The 16,579-nt window shown below is 40.7% G+C and overlaps 1 protein-coding gene across 2 annotated transcripts in view; it reads left to right on the plus strand.

Annotated features, from left to right (window-relative positions):
* Positions 1–16,579, plus strand: part of vps50 (VPS50 EARP/GARPII complex subunit) — a 135,730-nt gene that overhangs the window by 70,300 nt on the left and 48,851 nt on the right. For both annotated transcript variants that reach the window (XM_085395498.1, XM_085395497.1), the window contains exons 14-20: positions 5,683–5,774; positions 5,952–6,046; positions 10,077–10,175; positions 11,493–11,583; positions 12,635–12,820; positions 14,058–14,176; positions 15,684–15,790. In XM_085395498.1, coding sequence (XP_085251624.1) covers positions 5,683–5,774; positions 5,952–6,046; positions 10,077–10,175; positions 11,493–11,583; positions 12,635–12,820; positions 14,058–14,176; positions 15,684–15,790 — 789 coding nt within the window. The remainder of the gene's footprint in view (positions 1–5,682; positions 5,775–5,951; positions 6,047–10,076; positions 10,176–11,492; positions 11,584–12,634; positions 12,821–14,057; positions 14,177–15,683; positions 15,791–16,579) is intronic.

Genomic DNA, 16,579 nt, shown 5'->3' on the forward strand with positions numbered 1-16,579 from the left:
ATCCTTTAAGATTCATTTGGATTTATTAACCAGGCGTTACAGGCAATTTTTGGCCAGTAATTCATTCTGTTTTTCTCCCTTTCATTTTGTGTTATTTCTCAAATGTATTAAATAAATAAATATATATATTTTTTATCCATGACACACTAATAATCACCCACTGCTTCTTTTAGATTGTGTTTTGCAGGCTACAATGGTAAAACCTTCCGCTTTGGAAAAATGCAAAGGTTGTGCACGTGCTGCTTTTATATGCATCATATTTTTTTAAGAAAACACACAGAGGGGCCGATGCCTCTGCAGGGGTTTGACCTGTGAGTCACTAAGAACTTTGTTACCTGCGCAGACACGAAAGGTCAAACACTGTTTGCCACCTATGGATTCACAAAGGGTTGCTTTCCCTGCTTTCCCTGTTATTTATTTCCTCCTCTTCTGTAGAAGCAATTGTTAAGGTTTTTATTAGTCAGTGTTGGAGGCTTGCCTCCACCCTCACCAGGTTAGCAGCGGGAAACCACACTGACGTGAACTAAGGTGACAACAGCAGCATAATATGAGAAACTCAGAAAACTGGTGGAAAGATGAAAAATTGGGGCAGGATATTATGTCAAACTTAATATAAAGGTTATCAGTTCCAAATTGTTTTGTGAATTATCAGAATAAGTTGCTTTTGCTCTTTAAGCAAAACCATAGATTTTATCTGTACTAGATTGATATCAGATTTTCGGGGTGCATCTTATAACCTGTTTGGTTTTTCTTTTCTTCTTTTAATTTTATTTTTTACTGAGTAAACATAGTCATATCTGATTGTCAGTTAATCAAATGAGATTCTTTAGTTATACACATTTACAGGGAAAATTATGGAGTCACTATTTTTAGTCATTTAAATTAATGAGTTTTCCAGATCAAGTAGAGGAAAAAATTGTTGAAACACTTGAAGCGGAGGAAAATCTCATGCAATCGCTTTCTGAAGAAATGTAAAGCTGTAGTTAAATGAGTGTTTGCAGACCTGAGCAAGCTATTACACGTGGCTAATTGAAACAAGTCATGGCACCAGCAAGAGAGTCGTTTCGTGAAACAGTAGAAAGATTTATCCAAATCTTTAAGAAGGAAATTCAATACAGAACATGCAAACAAAGTGAGGGCATCAGGACAGAAAAGAGGAAGCCAAATGAAAACCAGCACGTACAATAAACAGAAGAAAAGAAGGCTACAGAGGGCTAAAGAGCAGCAATTGTAGGCTGTGAATAATGGAAAGGAAGTGATGTTCAGTGATGAATCACCAATCTGCCGTGGATATGCAGCTGGAATGTTTGCTGTTCCTGTGGTGTTCCAGTGAAATGACCACCTAAAGGAAAAATAAAAATAACCCCAATCAACTGTTCCCAGTGGCCATCAGAACTGTGGTTATGTTTTTGGCAGGATTTAGGTGCGTGTCATTCTTTCTGAAGCAATCATTGTTGTAAAGTCTAGTGTTTTGTAGGCAAGTGGATGCTAATTTCAAACTATTAGTTATTACTGCAGTGTTAAAAATGGTGGGGAGGATTGTGTGCTTCTTTTCGTACTTACTCTTTTTGGCACACACCCTGTGGATCTCAGTATTGTGTCATGAATTACCGTATTTCCCGGACTACAAAGCGCACCTGAATATTAGCCGCAAAAGCTAAAATCAGGGGAAAATCCTGTTTTGTACATACATTAGCCGCACCTGACTAAAAGCCGCAGGTGTTTCAATGTTGACTTATCATATGTAAGAGAATATGCACAAAGGGAATTGTCAGGAAAGAGATGGCTGTTTGGAGACACACCCCTTTTATTAATATTTTGAAAAACAAGTTATGGGTACATATTTGCACATGTAGTACATAACAGTAACCTATAGCACACCAGAAAAATAGATTCGGACTACCTTTTAGGCTCAGGTGCAGTGACACGGAGAAGAAAAGTCAGTCATTCACCATCTTTCTCTTCTTCCTGCGCTCTAAAACCACCAAAGTCCTCTTCTCCAATGTCGGATACAAACAGGCTCAGGATGGCTTCGTCATCCACTCTCCGCTTCTCTCCTTCGTTGTCACTTTCAAAACCAAAGAAATCCTCATTGTCAGTGTCAGAGTCGAACACCCTCAGAAGGGCCGTGGCGGTGTCCTCCTCTCCATCATGCAGCAGTCCAGCCCTTCAAAATCCGTTGGTGATCGTGGATGTTTTCGCACTTTTCCACGCTGTCAGAATCCACCGGTGGAGTTGGGCATAACTTGCTTTTCGCAAGTTTATCGCCGCTCGTCATCCATGCCTCCCGCTGAATGCGTAGCGCTACTTTGAAGTTTGTTTTTCGCGCTACTTCGTACGGCACTACGTTGCCTGGCGGACGGACATGTGACTAACATACCACTCTTGAACCTCGATCCTTCCGCCAGGCAACGTAGTGCCGTACAACAGCGGAACAAACAAAACAAATCGTCTTACGATATCACAAAAATCATGGAAAATCCATAGAAAAGCCGCACCTGACTAAAAGCCGCAGGGTTCAAAGCTTGTGCAAAAAGTAGCGGCTTATAGCCCGACAATTACGGTAGTCACTTACAGTTCCTGCTCTCAATTTTATCAGAGCTCTTAGCTTTCACGACCTCTCTTCTACTTGTCTTCCCCAATTTTTGTCCCCGCCCCCCCCCTCACACTGCCTCACATCCACTGCCGCCCGTGTGCTCATTAAATTGAACCCCGATATGTCAAGTTGCCATGTCACCATGTCTCCTAGGCCTGCGTTCTTTTGTCCTTCAGTGAATGATGCGATGGTGTTTAACAACAGCATCCCAATTAATGACTGAAATTAAAACCAGAGATGGGTATCTGTTAAAAATCGCCAGACTGGATTGTTTGTTTTAAAGCAGCTATTATTATTATTATTATTATTATTATTATTTATTTATTTATTTTTTAAATTATTATTATTATTACAATTGTAATGTTATGGATGTAGAATGAAAGTAAGGGCTGTGACGGTAAAATGAAGGGATGGGCTGATGTTAAGGTAAGTAATGAAAATACTTCCAAGAGGCAAGACACGTAGATGAATAAGGCCACACATTTCATATCAGATCAACCCCCCGGGAATTTCTCAGTGTGAAGATTGCAATCAGTTGGTGGGACGAGAAGATAATCATCCATGATAGGCAGGTGCAAAAATATTCTTGCTGACCGGAATTTAAATTAGATCTACGGTTTGGCATAAAAGTTGCATCTCCTTGTCTATTAAATCATTTTGCAGGTCTGGTGCCCAAAGTGAACATCATCAATCCTTGGTAACAGGAGGGGGAGTTTTCACCCTGATGACTATGGAAATGTTTGACCATGTCTGTGATATAAAGCAGTTACAGTGGGGGAAAACAATTATCTCATCCACTGCTGAATTTGTAAGTTTTCTCACTTCCAAAGCAATAAACAGACTCTAATTTTTACGATAGTTTCATTTTAATCGAAAGGTCACTGCCTTCTTTAGACACTCCTTTGTTACCTTGGCTGTATGTTTTGGGTCACTGTGATGCTGGAAGACGCATCCACAAGCCCATCGTCAGTGTTCTCGTCCAAGACGCGTTGAAGTCATCCTGTACCCTTAGCAGGGAAAAACAGCCCCGAAGCATAATGTTCCCACCTCCGTGCTCGACCGTGCTGATGATGTTCTTCGGGTCATGCTCAGCATTTTTCTTCCTACAAACACAGCGACTTGAGTTATGGGAACGATGCGAGTGCTGAGAGATTTCAATTCTTTCTTGGGTTTCTGAGTAACCACACCAACAGTTGTCACCTTCTCACCCAGCTTGATGTTCTTGTAGCTCACTCCAGCCTTGTACAGTCTCGTCCCTGATGTCCTTTGACAGCTCTTTGATCTTGCCAATAGTAGTGGAGAGGTTGATGGAAGACATTGAATCTGTAGACATGGTGCAGCATGGGATGAAATAATTATTTCCTCATGTGTAGTTGGGGTAAGAACAACACGTTTCTTAGTGGTTTGATGCTCTAACATTAATTGCTGGGCATAAAATAAACGTGACAAACCTTTTAGGTCATTAAAGTTGAGGATTTTCATTCTTTAGCTTTACAAGTTTAAAAAAATGTTCATTTTAAACTCAAGATTTAAGCTCTGAATGATCAGGCATCAGTAGTTTTACTAAAATATATTTTTGGACTCATTATTCAGCTAAACCACTTGTTGGAGAATTGTTGTATTTTGGGCATCACTGATCTAAAGATTCTTTACTTTTTGAACTTCTTATCTCTGTAACAAGAAAAAGTACACTCAAAGGCATCGAAGCGTCAGTTCATTGAGGAGTTCCTGTGTTTGTTTTTATTTTCCTTTATGTCTTGGATCCAATTTTTTTTCTTTTGTTCTGTTTTCTTTTAATGTCTTTTTTGTCTTTTTTAATGTCTTTTCCTGTTTTTTCACTCAGCAGTGACCTAATTCTCCCCTCACAACATCTTGATGTAACTGTCCCTGCTGGCTCTTTCTTTCCTATTTTGTCATTATATTTATATAATTAGATTTACACAGCATGTGGGCTGTGTAAATCTAATGCAGATTCATGTGTATGGCTTTTTTCTTCATTTTTCTTTTTAAATGGATGCGCTTTTTGTTCCAGCGTTAATATGAAAACACATTCACCACCACAGATTGTTTTCATACGCAGCTTTGTAACGTCACCACATACTTTTCTTTTCTGAGCACATAACGTACACGTACAGTTTTCTCATTTAAAAAATTGCAGGAGATATTTATAGTCGTGCACAGCAGGGCCACTGCACAGATGCTCTGTTTGACAGCAGACGTTTGAGCCAAGCGGAGTTAAATTATGTGTTTGTGTTTCGGTCTGCGGGTCTTTCAGTCATCTTGCTGCATAATTCATGCCTGTTCCCAAATTGAAATTCCATGTTAATCCAATAGGAAGACGATGAAAGGAAAAGGTAATCTATTTGAAAAGGAACCACTGTGATTTTACTTATTCATGTAAATAACACATATATTTATTCGTTTTAATAGAACATAGTAAACACAGCCACGGTTTCAAATTCAAGGTCGGGGTATATTAAAGTCCGGGTGAGCCCAAAGAGTTTTTCACTCTTGGATCTGTGTGATGTCGAAGAGAGTGGATTTCCCCTATCTGGTCATCTTATGCATGAAGCTCCGGATGAGGGGCAGATAATCAGCAGAAGCTACCTTAAGAGGAAAGAAACTCAAACAGCTTATTTCAGACAGAAGATGAAAAAGAAACCACCCAAATTAAGATAAATATTTGATTTTTTTTTTTTAATAATCTGCAGATCTACTCTTCTCATGTATAAGAACGAAACTATGAAGCTAAGCAAGAGTCTGAAAGTGTTTAAACTACATATTTACTGTATAAAATGTGAATCTTTAAATCAACTATAAAAAGCTGGGTTTTCCCAATCGTTTGGTTTTATTTTACGTTAATTATAATCATAATTACCTTTTTGTGCTGGGAGTGGATTGCGATCCAGTCTTCATTGTGCAAATGCGCGTTAAAATTGCTAAATGATGCAGAGTCTTTGACTCTGAAATGACAGCCAAGCCAGAAGGTAAAGGAGGTGGATCTGAATAGAGAATTTTAATTGGTCACTGTGTGTGTGTGTGTTTTCGTTTTTAATTCAACTGTATGCCTTTTTGACTACCTGCAGAGGATGCTGCTGCCGCCGAGTCCGATGAGCTGGCCGTGGACCGCAGTTATGTGAAGAAGAAGTTGGAGCATGGACTGACACGAATCTGGCAGGTTTGTTGAAAAGTCTGCACCACCGTTTAAAAAACAAAGTTTTTCTGAAGCATTTCTCTTCCATTAAATTTATATTTCATTTTTTATTTTTTATTTTAATTTCTGATCCACTTGGAGCTGCCTTATCACAGGTTCTCCTCCCACAAATCACTGTGTCACTATTATTTCTCTCCACAGGATGTCCAGTTGAAAGTGAAGGCCTACATCCTGGGGACAGACATGTCGAACTTCAAATACGACGATTTCATAGTGGTACTGGATGTCATCAGCAGGTACGCCTCAGGTTTAGTGCAGACAGCTCATGCTTGTATCCAATAATTGGCCCTCATTATCTTGCTATTGCTGTCCCTTCCTCTTTGTGTGCCCCCCCCCCCACACACACACACACCTCTCATCCTTTTTTTTAAGTTTTAGACTCACACTCATTCATTCTTATGCTTCCAATAATGGCAACTGTTTTTTGTTAACTATAAAGGTAATTTCTCCAAACCCGTTTCTCCAACTCCCCCTTTTTCCTAGTGTACTAAGAAGAATCATGGATATTTTTTGGGCCTTTTTCAGTGGGGTACAGTGAAGAGTTACAGGGAAACAGAGCGTGAGAGGAGAAGACGTGTGGCAAAGGGCCGCGGGTCAGATTTAAACCCAGGTATACGGCATATGGGTGCCTGCTCTTCCCGGTGAGCTAAACCAGCGCTCAAGAATCAGAGATGTGGCTCTACAATGTGTTAATGGTGGTGTTTCCTAAATCTAGCAGTGGTATCGCAGTTACTCATCAAGCGATTGTGACGTTTTTTGCATTACGCAAGTTCTTTGTTTAGCTCCGCAGAAAAAATATATCATTGATTCATCAAGAACGATCCCCTCACATCATAGGAGAGAGACAGAAAATACGAAGCAGACTACAAAGATCATTATAAGTTAGGAAACATAAAACTAAAACTAGATCTGGAAAAACCTTTTTGTGAAACGTTTAAAAAGATTATATTAAATGGATGTGAATATAAAGGAAAGTAATGGAAAAAATAGTGGGTGTTCATATCAAATAGACAGGACATGTGTTTAGCTTTAGTCTTTTTCACTTTGGTCAAATTGGTTAACTCAGTCAGTCTGAGGAGGCTTTTTTGGATTTTCACCCCTCAGTCGTAAAAGGCTGGTGGGCTATAGTCGTCACCCTGCTGGGCGGGCGAACAGCGTGGACACAAAATAACTAATAATGAAAACTACAGAATAACTCTGGGGTCTGCAGTGTTTTGCGGCTTCTTCAGACTTTTTTGCGTGAAAAGTAACAACAGTGACATGAAACCACACACATGGTGCCTACACGTTAACCCTGCCCTAAAACTACCCCAGCACCTCTAAACACAACATCCAAAGAAAAAGCAAAAAGTGAAAGATTCCACCAACCCAGAGCTCAAGTTACTGTGTGCCAGTTCTGCATCAGAAATGCTGTTTCTGCAAGTGTTTACTGTGAGCTGATGGGTTGTTTTAGCGTTCTTATCGCTGTAAAAGCTCTTTGCTATGGCTTTCAGAAACGTTGTTAAAAGAAATATCATGTGCACGTCTTCCTGATTAGGATATGTAGAGTTGCTGTCATTGCATATCAGACACTGTTATCAAGTAAGACTGAAGTACTGTTAAGAATACAGGGAGTGCAGAATTATTAGGCAAATGAGTATTTTGTCCACATCATCCTCTTCATGCATGTTGTCTTACTCCAAGCTGTATAGGCTCGAAAGCCTACTACCAATTAAGCATATTAGGTGATGTGCATCTCTGTAATGAGAAGGGGTGTGGTCTAATGACATCAACACCCTATATCAGGTGTGCATAATTATTAGGCAACTTCCTTTCCTTTGGCAAAACGGGTCAAAAGAAGGACTTGACAGGCACAGAAAAGTCAAAAATAGTGAGATATCTTGCAGAGGGATGCAGCAGTCTCAAAATTGCAAAGCTTCTGAAGCGTGATCATTGAACAATCAAGCGTTTCATTCAAAATAGTCAACAGGGTCGCAAGAAGCGTGTGGAAAAACCAAGGCGCAAAATAACTGCCCATGAACTGAGAAAAGTCAAGCGTGCAGCTGCCAAGATGCCACTTGCCACCAGTTTGGCCATATTTCAGAGCTGCAACATCACTGGAGTGCCCAAAAGCACAAGGTGTGCAATACTCAGAGACATGGCCAAGGTAAGAAAGGCTGAAAGACGACCACCACTGAACAAGACACACAAGCTGAAACGTCAAGACTGGGCCAAGAAATATCTCAAGACTGATTTTTCTAAGGTTTTATGGACTGATGAAATGAGAGTGAGTCTTGATGGGCCAGATGGATGGGCCCGTGGCTGGATTGGTAAAGGGCAGAGAGCTCCAGTCCGACTCAGACGGCAGCAAGGTGGAGGTGGAGTACTGGTTTGGGCTGGTATCATCAAAGATGAGCTTGTGGGGCCTTTTCGGGTTGAGGATGGAGTCAAGCTCAACTCCCAGTCCTACTGCCAGTTTCTGGAAGACACCTTCTTCAAGCAGTGGTACAGGAAGAAGTCTGCATCCTTCAAGAAAAGCATTATTTTCATGCAGGACAATGCTCCATCACACGCGTCCAAGTACTCCACAGCGTGGCTGGCAAGAAAGGGTATAAAAGAAGAAAAACTAATGACATGGCCACCTTGTTCACCTGATCTGAACCCCATTGAGAACCTGTGGTCCATCATCAAATGTGAGATTTACAAGGAGGGAAAACAGTACACCTCTCTGAACAGTGTCTGGGAGGCTGTGGTTGCTGCTGGACGCAATGTTGATGGTGAACAGATCAAAACACTGACAGAATCCATGGATGGCAGGCTTTTGAGTGTCCTTGCAAAGAAAGGTGGCTATATTGGTCGCTGATTTGTTTTTGTTTTGTTTTTGAATGTCAGAAATGTATATTTGTGAATGTGGAGATGTTATATTGGTTTTACTGGTAAAAATAAATAATTGAAATGGGTATATATTTGTTTTTTGTTACATTGCCTAATAATTATGCACAGTAATAGTCACCTGCACACACAGATATCCCCCTAAAATAGCTAAAACTAAAAACAAACTAAAAACTACTTCCAAAAACATTCAGCTTTGATATTAATGAGTTTTTTGGGTTCATTGAGAACATGGTTGTTGTTCAATAATAAAATTATTCCTCAAAAATACAACTTGCCTAATAATTCTGCACTCCCTGTAGATTAACACATTCTTTACTTAAGGGAATAACCGGGTATAGAAATGCATGTGAAACACTGCAGTGAAACGTGTGTGATATTTTTGCTCCAGTATCATTTCTTCAGTATCTCCTCTATAAACACCTTTATTCTTGTAAAAACAACAAAATAAAATAAGGTTAAGAGTTTTTTTTTTTATCATAGACATAACAGTACCAGTTACAATGAGTATATGCTTGCATACTTGAGATCAAATGTTTTGTAAAGTACAAATGGGGAATATTATTTGAACTGGGTGCTTTAACGGAAAATTCTGTGGTTCCACTTCTTTAGCCTCGCGCTCTCTCTTGACTCGCATGTTACAGAGTTACCAGAGCAGACATGTGTACAATGTGTCAGAGCCTCTGCTGGCTCAGCTGTCAGTCACACACACACACACACACACACACACACACACACACACACACACACACACACACACACACACACACACACACACACACAGCAGTAATCCTCCTGTGGCTTTGATACGCTAAAGGCTGTTTTTGATATTGGAAAACCCGAAGCCATGACTCCTGCAGTGAGAGATCCCAGCACCTTAGTGCTCTCTTATCATGTTAGACTTACCTTAGGTTTGTCAGCTGCCTCTAATGTAATGAGTGGCAATTGTTTTTTTGTTTTTTTTTTAATTAAACAAATTAACCAACAACTGGCTTAATCATGATATTCCTGACCTGCAGTTGTGGCATCTCTCTGCACACCTAGCTATAAGTGAAGTTATTTCAAAGCTCTAACCTCAAAGGTTGGCTTCAGTGGTTCATTAGGCAGCTGGTTTGTCCTCTCATTATAGACTTCATCTGATAAGATACCTACTGTAAATGAGCCATCTCATCCCTGCAGCTATCGATAAAGCTGTTGTGTTCATTGCATCTCTCGAGCCAACACGGGCTGCAGAATGCCAGTTTGTCTTAGTGCAGTCTCTTCAAACAGGAGGTTTGTTTTAACACTTCCACTCTGTCTCTGTCTTTGTCTCTAGCTCTCCTTACTTTATCTTCCTTCCCTCCTGCCACACTTTTGGATTTGTGATCAGTTTTTCCCGCCAACCTTCTCTTTCAGGTTGATGCAGGTGGGTGAGGAGTTTTGTGGCAGTAAGTCTGAGGTCCTGCAGGAGTCTATCAAACGCCAGAGTGTCAACTACTTTAAAAACTACCACAGGTAAGAAACATCTGGGGCTTCTGTTTGATCATCATCCGAACCATGTGAAAGTTATGGCAAATGTTGGTCAAGTCTTTCAAAGCTAAACATGATGGAAAGTAGATGAAACCATTTCTTAGAAAGCAGGATATCGTTATGTGAGAGAAACCTTTGCACACGGCGATAACCACTTGCTGCCTCCAACATGCTCTATCCCAGGCGTAACCCTCTTCGGAGCTAGATGTGTAATTACATGCCAACACTCACTGAGCTGGAAGCACATTTACATCCTGATTGCATAATCTCCTGCCAAATTCATAAATATGTATAGTTTCACGCGGAAGGCTCCACATCATCTGAGGTGATTTGCATTGATCAGTGTTAAGGTTACCTGTCAAGAATCGTTGATAACGCGCTTAAATATGATTCCTCTTATAAGCGTCAGTCCTGTGACACAAATCGGGTACAGCTTTGGGTTACAGGTGGTGACATGGAGGTGTGAACATGTAATGAAAAAGCAGAAAGAGGTCAAAGAAACCCAGAGACGAAGAAGACTCGACCAAACACACACACACACCTTTACACCGTGCCATTCAGAGTGCTTTATATTTACCCTATAGCAAAGTATGTCTATGTTTCTCCGTCTGGTTCCTGCGGTAACACACCCGGTCATCAGCGGGGGTGTACTGTCAGCCTCTGGATGCAAAGCACAGACTGACATTGTCAGAGTTCAGGCATAATAAATATTTTAGAACTCCAGCATTGTTGATATCCGCATGGGGTTTTCTTTGTTTTGTTTTGTTTTTTTTTCGTGCTGAGCGATTGAACTAGTCTCAAGGTTTTAATGTCCTCTGATTCACAGTGGATTGAATTAAAGAAATTCAGTTGTCGAGTGGACGAGTGTACAGTATTACAGTGAATATTCGACACTGTCTTTTGTGTTTTTTTTACTTTCATACTTTAAACGCCTTAAAGAAAAGAAACAAGCAGCACTGCTGTGTTTGAAATGAACACCGCACTGACATTTCACACCGAAGGAAGGATACTGACCTAGCGGGTGAGCACCTGGGGTGGCTGCTGTGAGCTGTGATCACAGTTAGCATTGAATCGTGTTGCAAACAGCACACACAGAACTTTTCCTTCACACTTCGCATTAGTGACCTTTGCAGGCTTTATTGATGTCATTGTGTTTAAATTGGGAGCTGCTTGACTATACGGGGTTGAATTAGGTGATTAATGGACAGATGTTAATGCTTTCTGTGTCTTTCACTTTTTCTTCTTCTTGACCTTTTCCTCAGCACTGTGCTCATTCCCTTTTCTCTTTTCGCAACCCCTCAGGGCCCGACTAGAGGAGCTGAGGATGTTTCTGGAAAATGAGACGTGGGAACTGTGTCCAGTCAAGTCTAACTTTAACATAGCCCAGCTCCATGTGAGTAAGAGACACAGCACTGAGGCGAAAAGGTGAAGGGAGGGTGATTTCATTTATTCCACGGTGTCACTCACTGCTGTGAAATTTGCATGAGGATGTGAAACGCTGAATCTGCTCAGTGACGTGTGCGCGCGTGCAACCGGGTGCAAGTGCGTAAAGTTCACTGCTCATTATAAAACACAGATGAAGATCAAACGGCTGCTGTCCCTTATGGGATGTATGTTAGACAGTTTTTCTCACACTCATGAGCCACAGTTTAAAAAATACAACCTTTCCTATGGACTGCACATCCATCTCTGAATCTCCTATTCCACCACATCCTATTGGATTAAAATCTGGAGGCCGTCTCTGTACAGTGAACTCAATGTCACATTCAGGAAACCAGTTTGAGATGATTTGAGATGGCAAGTTAACCTGCTGGAAGCAGCCATCAGACGATGGGTACGCTGTTCATAAAGGGATGGAAATGGTCAGCAGGAATACTCAGGTAACACTGTGGCATTTAACAATGCTGAAGAAATTCCAAGATTAAGTAGAAGAAAACATTTTGCGATCTGAGTGTACAGCTCGTTGCACTTCAAAGCAACACTGATGAATGGAAAGGAACGTAAAGAAAATGAGTGCAGTGAACTCGAGTATTTTTTCATCTTTATCTTTTTTCCTTCATCTCTGTTTTGCTTATACGCACAAAACGATAAATAAGCATACCAAAGAACCCTCCTAATAAATGGACTTGCATGGGAATTTTACATGCCTTTATGGCAATGTATTACTTGGCCTTCACTACAGTATGATTTAAGCGTGCGTAGTGGAATTCCTCACAGACGTCCTGTACAGATGGTGATTTAGCTTTTGTTGTGATGCAGCCGCTTAAAACCAAGTGGTCAAAGGTACTGTGTACAAGTGACGTGTTAATTGGAGTTCTTGGCTCTGTTTTCTTTTAAATTACCTCTAACTTTATTCATTTTAAAAGTCTCATAGACTTTTTGTAGGATACTCTGATCAGTAACAATTCCCTGTGCGTCCCTGTGTCCCATCTTCTCCGATCCAGGAGTTTAAGTTTATGGGTCAGTGTCGCTCGCCTTCGGTGTCCCCGAGTAGGCAGGCCGCGTCTTTGAGCAGCTCGGCCCAGGAGGAGCTGTCCCTGTTCCAGCAGTACCAGCGAGAGGGAAACCCCTTTGAGATGCACATGGAGCACAAGGAAGAGGAGACGGAGGATGTGCTGGCATCCAATGGGGTAGGTGTTATGAAACACACTCCATCTTGTAAAAAAAAGTTAAGAATAAGTCGTGTCTGTTGAAAGTTGAAATCTGTTATAATACTGCAGTATTTTTAGGAATATGGTCATTTTGGAAAAAGTCACAAGTTAGAATTGAAACACAGAACTAGATTTGATTATAGAGCGTGCGTTTCCACCAGCTAGATAAACCCACTTACATAAGTATGCCTAATTAAGCCTGCCTATAGAGTCAAACTTCAGACGAGTTCATAAGGAGGTGAACTGATTTGAGAAATAATCAGCGTCCCTTAAGCTCTCATCACCAGGGTCATAACAAGCGTTTATTAGGGGTTTGAGGGCAGCCGTGCAAAACGTGCCATAGTCATTACAGGGCTTTGACACACTGTCTGACAAGTAATGTTAGCCATTCAATAGAAAATAAACTTGTACTTGGCTAATGATTAACCCAAGAAAAGAGTTTCATGTAATGCAGCTGTTTTTTTTTTTCTTTGAGTTTGTTAGTGTCCAGGCCTCCGGTATAGGAATCCTTTTAATTTCTTAATACATTTTCGGGAACTGTGTTTTGTGTTAAATATAAATTAAAAGCACTTTGCTTTTAATTTAAGTAGTGTCCCTTTTAGGAAATAACAACTATTGCCTCATGCTACAGAGGCTACTCATCTGCTCCTCCTATGGAAAACAATATTTCTCTTTCAGATTTCAGAGGTCCCCCCACACCTTTGGCTTTACTTTATGATGACATATCAACATATCTGTATAAGCCTTTGGTGTTTAGCTGTTCATAAGCGTGTAATCCTTTATATATGATGCTTGTGTTCCCTTGGCATGTAGAAAATATTGCCTTATTTCAGTAAGGTATAATCTGAACTCTCTTGTGAGAGGTGAATACATTTTGTGCCCTCCCAGCAGTATGTGAGGTATTTGAAGTGTTTATTTGTTGCTTTGTGGGTAATTTAATCACAGAGCGTTAATGCAGTTTGTTTTTATTAGCCTTCCACCATTTTTATCTTGGGGGAGTGGGTTAATACTTTGTGCTGTTTCAAAATCTCTGTGGACTCTTTGTTGCTGTGTCTTGCGACCAACAGCGCCGGCACCATTTCCCCGTGGAGTTGGACTTTTTTCACACCTGTCTTAACACTTGTCTTCTCTCTGTTTTACCCACTTTATCTGAACTCTATCCACCGCGTTTTTACCCCTGACTTCAATCTCATCTTTCTCTTCACCGTTTCTCAAGTACGAGTCAGACGAGCTGGAGAAAAGCGTGTACCAGGATTACGACAGCGACAGCGATGTCCCAGAGGAGCTCAAGCAGGACTACGTTGATGAGCAGACGGGTGATGCTCCTCTAAAGAGGTCAGTTCCATGTCCGGCTCCGAGTGTATGCCTCAAATTTACAGACAGTCCATGAATCTTCTGTTTAATTCCACTTTCAGCTTGTTTGATAACTGGATTTATGTTTGTGCTGTCCGAAAGAGTTGTTAGATTTCAGTTCTGTTCCAGTTGTTCTGAAGACCAAAATTTAGTTTCTTGCTTGTTTTTTTTTTGTTTTTTGTTTTTTGTTGTTTTTTGTTTTTATATGAAAATTGAGAACATGAATTATAGTTTGTTTATCTTATCAGACACGTTGAAGACAGCTTTGGACAGCTGGTACATGGACCAGTTAACAAACAAAATAAATTTTCACTGCTAGCTGTGAAATATTCAAAAAGTGAGCACACCGATTATGTTAATTACACACACCAAACTATCTGTCTGTACTTGAGTCTTCATTTTGAAGGCATTAACCAAGTCTTCGCACCTCCAGCACCAACAATTTAAGCTAACCTCTGGCTAACCCTGCCAAGTCAGCAGTAAGCTTTTTGTATATCCATGAAAAAGTTACCTTTCCTTTCTACCTCGGCTAATGCAATTGGTGCGTATTGTAAAATTAGTGGCTATTTAATAATGGTGAAGGCAATTATACACTTCTCTGTTCAGTGTGTTAAAGCACTAATTTTCATTTGAAAGAGGGTTTAATTGCAGCTGGAGAAAGTTTTGTATTTTGCCTCCTTTATTATCAGGGATGCTTGAATTGGAAAGAACCTATCATTTATGCAAGCGCTAACTGTTTTAGCATTTCACAGCTTTAACAGTTTAGATGTTCCTCTCGAACTGTTTTAGCCGACCTCGTTTAGAACTGCAGCATTTTCCCTGCAGCATGATGGGGTCTTAAATTTTGCGTCACCGTTCAGCTGGGACGGTCTTTGTCGATAAGCCTGCTGTGCTCATTTTGTGTGTGTGTGATGAACTGAACTGCCAAGAACTTGCAGTAAATTAATGTTTTTAGGCAAATCTGAGAGCTGATCTAAAAAAAAACGTTAGGATTTGCACTGGAGTCAAAACCTTGATTCATTGCAGTTTCTGTTTCCTGCCTTGTATGATGACATACAGTATTATTTTATGCTTTTTAGTTCCTCGCGTGTACTCAGCTGACATTAGTCCACGATCACTAAAATCCTTATTTCCTGTTCTTATAGGCAGGAATTACTAGTGCTTAATTATGTAATGGCTCATATAGTCGCAGAAATGAGACAGACCATGTAATGATTTCTGCCCATGTAATCATTGCTGGCTAATATGGCTTGGCGAGCTCCATGTCAGGGTCTGGTGCTTCAGGATCACCAGTTCTGAGACTTCACCACTGGGGTCCCATTTCCTGTGTTGTGAAATGGGTTCTGATTGATCAATTACAAGAACTGTGACCCACAGTGAAGGCTTTGCACCTGGCCCTATCATTTCAGGGGATTAATGATGTTGACACGTATTAGCAAGTCTCTTTTTCCTCATGGTTCTGACCTACTTTCTCTGACTCTGCCACCAGCGTACCCCGAGAAACCATGAGAACCAAGAAGAAGTCCGACTACAACCTCAATAAGACCAACGCACCAATTCTCACCAACACCACGCTCAACGTCATCCGGCTTGTTGGTGAGTCCTGGAAACACACACGCACGCACACACTCTCATTGATGACTAACCTCTGCTTGCGAGGTGTCCAGACAGTGTGTCCTCTCTGGCCTTCTGAGAGTTTCATTTATTCATCATTAAAGCCTGCAAAATACTGCAATTGGCACGCTCCACATCTGCATGACTGAACTGCACTAATAGTGGTTAACCTTCGCCCTGAGTTCCTGCCTTCTGTTTCCAAAGAACTGCTTACATGTATAAATATGTGACGTAGCTCTAAAGACATGAGAAAAGAGTCTGATGATGTACCCTCATAATGTGATTTTAGAGAGGAGGAGCTATCTTTGCTGTTTTGGCTTGACTGCGCATACAGTAAAAAAGCAAAAGAACCGTATTTTGTCACACGCTACATAATATTGATTTAGAGCCACGTGGAAAAACTTGCAGCAAGAAAAAAGACCCCCAAAGTTTGATTCCATACAATCACTTCTAATTCAGTCTCTGCTGGACTTTGATGGAGTTAGATTGCTCCCTGAGTTCTTGGTGCAGAATTTAAGAGAAAGGGTGTGAAAAATGAGAGTGTGGGAGAAATAGTGCTGCCTGGGTAGCAAAGCCAGCTAGATTGAGTTTATTTCTTCTTTTTTTTTATTCTTCCATACATCAGTTCTGAGTCAATGGTAACCTTGTTACACCCCTGTACCTCTGTAGTTATTGCCTTTATTACCTTTCTGCTGAATTAAATCCTTGCAATTTGTATGCAAATGCAATATGCTCATGCTGTTGTCCTTCCCAAAAAGGATATGGTTCAAC

The sequence above is a fragment of the Rhamphochromis longiceps genome, linkage group LG22 (genome assembly GCF_057381845.1).
Source record: "Rhamphochromis longiceps isolate RC_006_pf linkage group LG22, R_longiceps_female_GT1.1, whole genome shotgun sequence".
Lineage (NCBI taxonomy): Eukaryota > Metazoa > Chordata > Actinopteri > Cichliformes > Cichlidae > Rhamphochromis > Rhamphochromis longiceps.